This window comes from Triticum urartu, chromosome 3, assembly GCF_003073215.2.
Source record: "Triticum urartu cultivar G1812 chromosome 3, Tu2.1, whole genome shotgun sequence".
NCBI classification, from domain to species: domain Eukaryota; kingdom Viridiplantae; phylum Streptophyta; class Magnoliopsida; order Poales; family Poaceae; genus Triticum; species Triticum urartu.
The window spans coordinates 47,204,467-47,215,507 of NC_053024.1; the positions used below are offsets into that span (position 1 = coordinate 47,204,467).

Consider the following 11,041-nt stretch of genomic DNA (forward strand, 5'->3'; position numbering starts at 1 on the left):
GCAAACGCTGTTTAGCAACCCTATAACTTAATGATAGTTATTAGGGAAGACAGGAAATGAGGATGGACAGAACCATATGTTTGGGGAATGCAAATGGAAGTAGTGCTATGAGAGAATTTTTTTTCTTCAATTTTCATTGATGTTTCAAATTAGATCGGTGCACATGTGGCTGCAATTTCTATTGGTCATCCAAGATGGGTGTTCATAGTAAAGTACTATATAGTGGCACTAACATAACCAAGGATTGCTTTTAAAAAAAAAACATAACCAAGAATCACCTTCCACGCGACTTCTTCTCTTTAGTCTGGCTTCCTTCTGCAAAGTGGGCAAATATTTCTGTCTGCTGCAGCAGGTACTTCAATCGCCCTTTCCCTTTCTTGTTCTGTGATCAAAACCACGATGAGAATGCAATATACACCAAAGAATGTGCATCAAATGCGCACACGATGCAAATCAGTTGCAGAAGGGCATTTATATTCAGGGGATCTCACAAAAGGAGAAACACACCATGTCAGCATCAATTGCAGCATTCTGGGTCTGTAATATCTCTCGGATCTTCTGCTTCTTCAGTTTCTGAAGTTGTTTGAGCCTGGCTCGTTCTTGCTTCCCTACCTCTGGAATTCCAACAGGGTCTTCGGCCTGCAACGGAAACAGTTAGGCAGGCGCAAATAGTGCAAATATTACGAAAGCACATAAACTGGTAAAGCTCAAACATCATTGCAGCCACCTTTGCCATGCTTCCTACTTTGCACAAGAATACAAAGACTGCAAGCACCTAGACAACTACTGCATTGCATTGTAAGGCATGGAAAGGGCCACTTTTTCAAAGCAGTAGCTTCAATTCAGTCCAGATCCAGGGCATATTCAAACCTGGTAATGTCTCAAAATCATTATTACTACTGCTGCTGCTGCTGCTACTATATATTGTTAAAAAATTATTTCTATTTTATTTTTATTATTGTTATTATTACTAGTAGTACTACTATACAAAAATGCTTCCAAATTATTATTGAAGCTGGGACGGGATGCAGATAACTATGAACCAAACTAATTATCAATGGACCCAAACCCTCTAAATCGAGCACCAAAACCCTCTAAATCGAGCCCCCACGCTCACCTCGTCGTCGTCGTCGGACTCCGGCTCCTCCCCGTCCTCTTCCCCGCCGTCCTCCTGCTCCTCCTCGTCGTCGCCCGCGCCGGTGGTGACGGCCTCGATCTCCTCCTCGTCGACCTCCTCCTCCGCGTCGCCCCCTCCCGCCTCCTCGCCGGATCCGGAGCCGCCGGCGTCGGACTGGTCCTGCTGCTACTCCTCCTCCTCCACGCGGCGCCTCGCCGTCCTCGCCATGGGGGCTGGGGCGGGGGCTGGGGCTGGGGTTAGGGTTTCTGGGCGGGGGGCGACGGGGATTGGAGGTGCCGGGCGATTTGGGGGGAAAGAAAGGGTGGGAGCAGAGGAGTGGTGTTCGCTTTTATTTATGTGGCGCCTGGAAATGGAAGCCCGTTCCCGCCGAATAGGCGGGACGCGTTTGAGGCTTCCCGCCTCTTTTCTTTTGGGTTTGGGTTTGGGCCCGCCCGGGCGAGTAGAGATGGCTGGGCTCGGTAAAAAGACAGTTTTTTTACGTGTTTATCTGGAGAACGTTCCTTCGTTGGGGATGGATTGTCGGTGAACGCCCTACTTGCGATGCCGAAGTGACTAAAAATGCGGTGCGTATTTTAGGGGAAAATGATTTACACAGGCCTTTTCAATTTTGTGAACATTTTTAGAATTTGTGAACATTTTCCAAATCCATGAACATTTTTAAAATCTGTAAACAAAATCATGAACACTTTTGAATCCACAAACAATTTTTGGAATCGCGAACGTTTTTTCTCAATCTGTGAAAACAGTTTTTCAAATATGTGTACATTTTTTGAATTTGTCAACTTATTCAAATTCATGAACATTTTTTTAAAGTGTGATCATTTTTTCAGATTCATGAATCTTTTATATTTTGTAAAATTCATAAAATATTCTAAACACATTTAATTTTTTGATGTTGTGGAAAGAATTAATAGAAAACAAAACCCCACAAATCAAATCTACGCTTTCTGTACAAGTGCTTGATCCAAAGTATTGGGCTAGCCTACCAACGCCCGCGCACATGAGCAAATCGCTCCCTTAACGGTCGCAGCATGGCACTATACCAACTCCCCTCGCAAATGGGGCCCTGTGCGGCGGCCGCACACACTATGCCCGAGCCTTGATAGCGGTCTCGGTCGTCGGACTATTGCATGGGCTCGGGCGAAGGCACCGATGCTGGCCTCAGCCATGGCCGCCGCCTCCTCCTCATGTCGTCGAGCTGCTCGGGCTGCACGACCGGTGGAGGCAGCTGGCGGCTTAACCCAAATGAGCTCTTCCGCACGGTTTTGGCTTTTTTCTTTCTTGCAACAAACATTGCTTAGTTTTTCGCTTACGTGCAATTTTTCATGATAGAAAGACAATCCTGATTATCGGAGAAAAAAGGCAAAATTACTGCTGCAAAATGCTTTCAAAAACAGCTTTCTTGAAGCATCGTTTTTTCACCATGAGCTTTACGAATGTTTTTATCATATAAACAAACTCAATACCGATGTGAAACACTCAACATTGTTTATCACACAAAAAAAATTAATTTGTTTCCTATTTTCCCCTTGATTACCTATTCATCTGGTGCATGAAATCCATGTTATCTACTATGGTGGAAAGGTGAGGCAATGGCTCCAGGGGTGTCGTCGATGTGGAAGGTGGTGGGCGCGAAAAGAGGGCATCTGTGTGTGAGAACAGGGATCGACTCTGAAGAAAATTAGATTGAGCTTGGAGGGGCGCCCCTATGTATTGCAATAAGCGAGACGGTGGGAACCCTCACCGAAGGGTGGCGCCAATTGGGCCCGCCCAGCTGTACGGAAAAGTAGCCTCATTTTTGTTTTTTTTTCTGTTTCGTGTTCTGCTTTTTTTTACCTTTGTTTACACTTCGTAATATTCTAAATAAATATATTTAAAAAATTACTCTACATAAAAACATTTGCAAACTGTTGACAAGCATTCAAAAAATATTAAATGTGTATAGAGAAAATGATAATCACGTATACGAAAAATGTATATAAAAATGTGTATGAAACAATTTGATCGTGTATTTAAAAAATGTTAATAAAGCATTTGAACTTTTTTGAACAAATGTTAATCACGCATTTGGAAAAATGGTGACCATGTATTAAAAAATAATGAAAAATTTTGATCATGTATATAGAAATGTTAATCAAGCATTTGAAAAAAATTGGAAAAGTATTTGAAAAATGTTAAGCAAGCATTTAAAAAATCCTAGATGTGTATAGAAAAAATGTTGACGAAAAATGATGGCATTTTTTTATCATGTATATAAAAATGTTAATCAAGCATTTGAAAAAAATATTTCACAAGTGTTTGAAAAATGTTAAGCAAGCATTTGAAAAATGTTAAATGTGTTTAGAAAAATGTTGATCATGCATTAAAAAAAATGTGAGATTATGTATAAAAATGTTAATCAAGTATTTGAAAAATGTTTAATATGCATATAAAAAATGTTGAGCATTTATTAGAAAAATGTTAATCTTGTATTTGAAAAATGTTAATGAAGCATTTGAAAAAATGTAATAGTGTGTATAGGAAAAATGTTGACCATGTATTAAAAGATTGTAATCTTGTTTTTGAAAAATGTTAATCAAGCATTTGAAAAATGTTTAAAATATGTATAGAAAAATGTTGACCATGTATTAAAAAATATTGAATATGTATTGGAAAAATGTTAGACATGTATTAGAAAAATATTGTTGACATATAGAAAACCAAAAGAATAAAGAAAACCAAAGAAGAAACAAAAAAAGAAAATGAACAATAAAACTGAAGAAACAAATGCAAAAAAGAATGAAAAAAGAGATGAAGAAATAAATGAGAAGAAAGGAAATAAAAACCCGGAGAAAACATGCTCAAATCGCCTCAAGTAGGACGCGCGATGAATGGGACGCGGGCAGGGTGGCTAGCAGCGCCAATGACCATAGTGAGACTTCCTACCGGCTTGGAGGGGCCGGTATAAACCTTGGCATGGGTAGTCCAGGCCGACGACATGAGCCTCGGGCCAATTCTTGGGCCCGTACCCGAGCTCTAGTTTTTCGTTTTATAGAAACAGAAAAAGCTGAATACTTAAATTGGAGTATATTGTTATTTGAAAAAACAGGCTTAATACTCTCTCTAGGCTTTGTAGATGTTTCAGATAATGTGCAAAACAGCACAATTTCACCTGTCTGAAACGACTTACAAAAGTGAACGGAGGGAGTAATACATTTGAACATTCAAAAATGAACAAGAATAATATATATGCTCGGTCCAACTGTCATATTTAACTTGCTGATGACCAGTGACCAATGAAAAATGCTCAAACAGTAGATCACAAACTTAATTGCGTGCAGTGAAAAAAGAAGAACACTACAAACTTATGGTGATTGCGGTTTGTCTTTTAGTGCAGCCGTTGATTAACCTTTGTCCTAAGCACAAGATGGATCATCCATGTGGGACCATCCATGCGTAAACAAATATTCCCTCTGCCCCCAGATAAGTGTGGCTGATTTAATACAAAGTTAGTACTACACAAAAGACACACCTCGCTTCAGTTTAATCACAGCCAGCAGTCTAAATAATCTAATATTCCGGTTGCAGAGAACAGAGCTTGCCCTTCATACTTGATGCTTTTTCCACAGACAGCTACTTCAAAGTGCGGCTGCGCGCCTCTGCCTTAGTCATCTTCTGCATTTCTGCTCTCCGCTGAGGTTCCCATCATTGACCTCCCGAAATTCATGCACACGTCGTGCCGTGTTCAGTCTGCAGCTCTGTCAGCTCTGTCAGCTTAGCAGCATGGCCCATCCACCAACCACTTCCTGCAACAAACCAGGGTATAATTTACAATCCGACCCAAGTTCAGAAACGAACGAAACGAAACGCCAGTTCTATACTTCTATTTCAAGAAATTCAAGCATTCAAAGACAGGTTCAGTACAACAAAGGCCTCTGGCACCAAGTTCAGAAAGAAATAAAATGAAATAGGTTGGTTTCATCCAAAGAACGTCATGACACACATTTTAAGTACAGCAAAGGTCTCCGGCTCAAGTTCAGGAAGAAAACACAAGAGGAAATTCGATATAGTGCAGCCTGCCCAGCTTGCTACAGATCAAGGTATTTGCACATCCTTACCATTGACAGGCTTAGTATGTGTCACGTGCGTTTTGCCTGTCGAAGCGAGCTGTGGCACCGGTCCTGGCTGACACAGTTTTGCTCAGCATATTGTTTGAATTAGGGAACAAACAATATTCAGAAGTAGTTACAACAAGCAAATAAAAACAAGGCATCCATTACAAGAAATGTATTCCTGGGTTAATCAAAAGCAAGGACAATATGATGACAAACGTGTGGCAGTCCAGCATGAGCGTAGGGGGTACATCCATGTGGACATCTACAATCACAATAGATCCAAGCAATTCTGTTGCACAAGCATAATGGCCCAATATGTACTATTTATGCAGCTATCCAATATGATGAGGCAGAAAATTGTGTTGCAAGAAACTAAGAATACAAATTAATTGTGGTTCACACAATCAAAGACACAGAACAACAACCAGTATATATGCAGTGTTCATACCTTGTGCTTTCCTTGCCATCTAACCGGTAGATAGTGTGTAGACATCCAGGTCTTCGCCATGAAGTCGCTGGCGCTGGTTTTGAAGCCCAGGCACCCAACGGGAAGATATCTCCTGCATATCCTCGCCCAACCCCAGCTGCTGCAAATTGCCCAACCCCTCTACATGGCTTAAGTTTGGACAACCACGTACTTGTAGTTTTGACACTTCAGGGAGGTTGGAGACCTTCTCCATGCCTTCACAATCCTCAATCACAAGGAGCTCAAGCACTGGGAGGTCATCCACGGCCTTCAAGCTGTTCGCTCCAATTAACAAGAGCTCCTTTAAGCTGGCGGTGTCCTCGCCAAGCTGTCGCGGGAGAGCACTCAGCTTTGGGCAACCTTCGACTTTCAACTTCACCAAACGAGGCAGCAGTTGCAATCGTATAGATTGGGCATCACCGTTACGAATCTCATCACCACCATCGTCTCCTCCTTCATCAACAACATTTTCCACTTCCTTAAAAAAAGACCACTCCTCCCAGTTGGGCATATCCTTGACGAAGAACCATTCAAGTTTAGGGAAAGCAATGAACTCATTGCTTATGGGTTCACCCACCCTGTAGCCAACAAATTCAGGTCCAACCTTGGTAACTACATGTGCTCCATCAATTCTCAGAAACTTCAAGTTTGGTAGCTGTCCGACCGGTGGAAGATCCACGCATGATTGTAGATTTTTTAGGAACAAGTGTGTTACTGAAGACAAACAGGTGGTACCAAACCACGTGGGATACCTCTGACCAAAGAATCCAAAGATATAGAGGGTTTCCAAGTTGCATGGAGGTACTAGCAGCTCAAAGACCTTCTCAGCATTGCAAACATCTTCTGAATATGGTCCCTCTCCATGTGTGGTCCACTCTAGCACCAATTCTTTTAGATGTTTTTTGTCCTCCAGCACTACATTTGTATGAAAATGAGCCGTTCTTTCCAATTTAACAAGATTAAGATACATCATTTGCGGCAAAGAAGACAACTCTTCCAACTTCCACCCATCTTGTACATCAGCATTATCACTTATGTCGCCGACAAGAAATCCGCGTAATTCAGTGAGCAAATTTAATTCTCCTATCCCTTTTGGAACCTGATTTACTTTTGTACCAGTAAGACGAAGACATCGTAGATTGCACAATTGGGTCATCGCCGACGGAAGACTCTGCAGAGCATAACAATTTATCAAGCTCAATACTTGAAGGTTCTTTAGGGATCCAATGGATTCTGGAAGATGAGATATGCCCGTATGACCAAGATCAAGTAGGCGTAGATGGATCAATTTTCCTATATAATCTGGAATGTTTTGCACAATTGAGTAATTCAGGGCCAGAACACGAAGAAGTAGAAATCTCTTGAAGAATGTATCCTCAATTTTCCATGGACCATAAAAAGCAAGGAATGTCCTCACCTTAACTACCATGTTATCCATGCTAGTTAACACTAATTTATCCTTCTTATTGACAACAGAAAGGCGTCGCAATTTTGACATATTCTCACCCCTCAATGTTTCAGCGTCTCCAATAAAGCATTCGTCCCGTGATAATTTGCAAGCAAGCTGTCTTAAGAGGTCATGCATTCTGCATTGAGCCTGGTTAAAAATTGTGCCATCTGGTTGGAGGAGATTCCGATGGATTAGCTCATAGTAGTACTCTTCTGCTGTGTGTTCTAGTAGCTGGCCTTGTTGCTCCTCAATGAAGCCTTCAGCAATCCATAACTTTGTAACTACACCACGGTAAATGATAGAATCTTCAGTATACAAAGCACAGTAAAGGAAACACTGTTTCAGACGATGCGGTAACTCATCATAGCTTAGGTATAGAGTGCCTTCTATTTCATCAGAGAGCATCCCCTGGGAGCCAGAGTATTTGCCTAAAAACTTTCTCCACTCATTCTCGGTTAGATCTTTGCTTGCCAAAGCACTAGCAGTAACCTTAATTGCAAGAGGGAGGCGAACACATTTATCAACAATCTCCTTGCCTGTGTTTCTCAAATTATGCACTTCTTTCTCTTCGGCAATGTTCATGCTCTTCCAAAGTAGCTCCCATCCCACCTCTGCTGACATGAGATCAACTTGATGGGTATGTTGTATGCCTATTCTCATTGCAATTTGATCATCTCGCGTGGTTACCAATATTACTCCAGAATTTGTTGTATGGAATGGGGTTCTTAATAAATCCATCCAGACATTGGGATGCCACACGTCATCTAAAACCAGAAAGAAACTCTTCCCTTCAACTGTTTCTGCAAGCTTTCTCTGCAGTTCTGCTATGGTTTCGCCTTGCTCATGATACACACCAATATTTCGAAGAACCTCTTTTAGAACAGTTATTTCATTGTAGTCCCGCGAAACACAAATCCATGCCTGTAGCTTGAAGCTTCCTTTTATTTTTTGGTCATTGAATATTTTCTGAGCTAGTGTTGTCTTACCAACTCCTCCTGTTCCAACAATAGCAAGCTTATAAGACTTATTTGCCTTGTGAGCAAGTGCTAAGTCTACCAACTTCTTGCTTGAATATATGATCTCCTTACCCACAAGGTTGGGCTCAACAAGGTTGGAACTTCTTATCAATTTGGTTGTTGGACCATTTCCAGTAGGTTGTGAACTACTGCTGAATGTTAAAAATGTTGTATCTTTTGAAATGTTCTCTATCCTTTTGTTCAGACTTCTAATCCGAACAGCAATATCGTGGCGTGACCCGATGTTACAAAAGCAAGAGGAAACTGAAAGTCCTTTATAGGAAGCTGATTTGCTTGATGATAATGGATGGTCAGGCAGTAGTTTGCTTCCTTTGCATCTAGCCATGTCCAAAATTTCATCAACATCATATATAACATCTCTCAGTTGACCAAGCCAATTGTTCACTGCAAGCTCTTTTGTCCTCCTTTTCTCAGCATCATATATACAACAACGTATTAGTTCTACCCGTCTCAACACTTCTGCAAGCTCTTCTTCCACCCCTAGGATTAGTATGGCCTCATCACTAATAATATTTTGCAACTTATTGGCACATGACCCAAGCAAAGATTCTAGTATGGTTGCCATTGCTCTGAGAAACTCAGCTCAGGAGGCCCACCAAAAACATCAGGTTGACCTGTTGGGGGATGGCAAAACTAAAGGGTGAAAACGAATTCACAAGGTAAACATGCTTTCAGAACCGAGACAAGTCTTAGAAGGCGTGAAAAATATCACTATTGAGTTGCTATTTACATTTTCAATAAATTTAGCATAATGAAGCTCTGAAACGTACAACATATTCAGCACCCTGAGTAGTGCCACATATTGTGGTCTAAAATCCTGAGTTGGCATTATATATTCTCATTTTTTGTGTTCTACAAAATTTACACGTGCTTTATTTTTGTAAGTTAAAATGATTTATTGGTATATGTTTTCTCAGCTGAAGGGCCATCCCATGGCAGCTTCAAAACAGTGTACATACTGAACCAGAGAAAACGTTGCTTTAAGTGTTACATCTTAATCTATTAAACAGATAGATTAGTCTTTACCTTAGAAAGCAGTCTTCCAACAGGGAAAAAACCATCGACAGTAGGAATCAATATTGATGACCTTGAAGACACGGTTTGCTTCGATCAACCCATCACTGCTTTCAAGACCTCACAAGGTTGAGCGCAGGCCAGGATAAAAATAGAGAAGAGAAGAAAATCAATCAAATCACCAAGAATAAAACCATGCTGCCATCACCTGCAGTAGATCATCTAAAAAGTAGTGAACAAAAGCAGTGCCGCGATTATGGATCAAGGTGCAGACCATTGAGATGGAATATATACCTGAATATGGGTCAGTAACTAAACTGATAAGGCACTGATGAGCGTGCTGCAAGAGGAGAGAGGCACGGTGCGTGTTAGCACAGATCCACAAACTGTTTCCTATCTCCACCGGACCATCTGAATCTAGCTTCAGTTAGTGATCAGTGGACCAAGAGCAAAGGAACGAACACGCGTGCCGAGACAAAATTTCCTCAGAGTTGAGTAGATGCATACCGCGATCAACGGGAGAGAATAGGGCGAACAATATCTTCAAATTCTCTTCTTGAATTCCTGATGCCTTACCTGCCTACTGGATACAAGCAAGAGAGCACATAAAGCACTGGATGGATACCCAGAGAGACAACACTAGGTGGTAGAAACTAGTCCCCCTCCTCTGCTTCTCTAGTATAGAAAAAATGCAGGGTAAAACAAACAGCCTATTCAACAAAGGCGGCGAGCTGCGATGGTGTGCTTAGTCTTGTGAAAGAGACTGGCGAGCTGCTTAGTATTAATTCATTGCTGTGTAGTAATTTAGTTGTAAGCATTCGTCACTGCCAACTGCCCAATGATGCATAGATTAGGCCAAGACAGTCATACTTTTTTTTTTTGATAAAGGGGATCCTATTGACTTATGCCAGTCCTAATTTGAGTATACAAATTGTTGTACCTAATGTGCCCACCTCATCATCTAGACAGATAGTGCAATCTTTCTTGCGCAGAGAAATCCTCCCGATGCATTATTAGTATTCAACAAAAAATTGTGTAGCTGAGGTTACCTGGCTGGCTGCGCCCTCTCCTGTTCCTGATCTCACCCTCATCCTGGCCCTCTGCTTCTCTCCAGCGACGGCGACGGCGTCGGCATGCGGGCAGTCGGAGCCCAGCCGCCACCCCGCCTCCTCTCCCTCCTCTCGGCCGCCACTCCGCCGAGCCGAGCCGCGACCCCGCCACGGCCACTCCTCTCGAGTCTCGAGCGCAAGCACGCCGACTCCCGGCCGCCATCCCGTCGCCTCCATCTCCCCTCGCCGGATCCCAGCGGGGCGACCTCGCCGACGTCCAGCTGTCCTTACCCCGTCGCCTTCTTGGTCCTGGGCTCCTTTTCCCTGGCCCGAGCTGCGCTGCACAGGCCAGCGTCCCGAAAAGGGTGCCTCTATAACTCGCTTCTTGTGAGCTCTAAAAATGCCGAGCGTGTTCTAAAAAAGGTTCATGCGCAAAAATAAAATCATCACGTATTTAAAAATTATTCAATAGTATGTATTTAAAAATTCTCCATTCTGTTTATAAAAAAATCATCTCATATTTTTAAAAATATTCATCAAAATTTTCAAAAATGTTCATCATGTTTTAAAAAAAAGTGTTAAAAGGGGAAATTCCAAAAACACAGGGAAGAGTGAAAAACATAAAAATAATAAATAGAAAAGATAAAAATAGTAGGAAAACGTAAACACAAAAAGAATAAAAATATGTTCACTTATGTACATTTCTAAATGTTCACGTATTTTGGGGCCAAAAAATATGTACTTTAGAAGATGTTCATCATGAAACAAAAACATTGTGCTGCACATTTTTTTA

General features: G+C 41.7%; 1 protein-coding gene and 1 long non-coding RNA gene across 15 annotated transcripts; both read right to left on the reverse strand.

Annotated features, from left to right (window-relative positions):
• Window positions 1–226: 226 nt before the first annotated feature.
• On the reverse strand, window positions 227–1,314 carry LOC125547889. The gene is made up of 3 exons (XR_007300824.1): window positions 1,118–1,314; window positions 508–639; window positions 227–382 (listed from the first exon to the last, which is right to left on the reverse strand). It is a non-coding gene; the product is annotated as an uncharacterized LOC125547889 (long non-coding RNA).
• Window positions 1,315–4,434: 3,120 nt separating this feature from the next.
• LOC125542696 (putative disease resistance protein RGA4) lies at window positions 4,435–10,618 on the reverse strand. 14 transcript variants are annotated; one of them, XM_048705850.1, is made up of 8 exons: window positions 10,249–10,618; window positions 9,707–9,782; window positions 9,494–9,610; window positions 9,212–9,407; window positions 7,116–8,799; window positions 5,681–6,869; window positions 5,236–5,298; window positions 4,435–4,923 (listed from the first exon to the last, which is right to left on the reverse strand). In XM_048705850.1, the coding sequence occupies exons 5-6, from the start codon at window positions 8,748–8,750 to the stop codon at window positions 5,700–5,702; spliced, it is 2,805 nt and encodes a 934-aa protein (XP_048561807.1). In that variant the 5' UTR covers window positions 8,751–8,799; window positions 9,212–9,407; window positions 9,494–9,610; window positions 9,707–9,782; window positions 10,249–10,618; the 3' UTR covers window positions 4,435–4,923; window positions 5,236–5,298; window positions 5,681–5,699. The 14 variants fall into 14 exon arrangements, with proteins under 14 accessions (XP_048561807.1, XP_048561804.1, XP_048561803.1 ...); XM_048705847.1 differs by having other exon boundaries at window positions 5,681–8,799; window positions 9,212–9,306; window positions 9,494–9,539; window positions 9,707–9,779; XM_048705846.1 differs by having other exon boundaries at window positions 5,681–8,799; window positions 9,212–9,306; window positions 9,494–9,539.
• Window positions 10,619–11,041: the final 423 nt, after the last annotated feature.

Bases quoted from the DNA above. Each gene is read 5' to 3' on its own strand.
- LOC125542696 (XM_048705847.1), bottom strand. From the start codon at position 8,750: ATGGCAACCATACTAGAATCTTTGCTTGGGTCATGTGCCAATAAGTTG.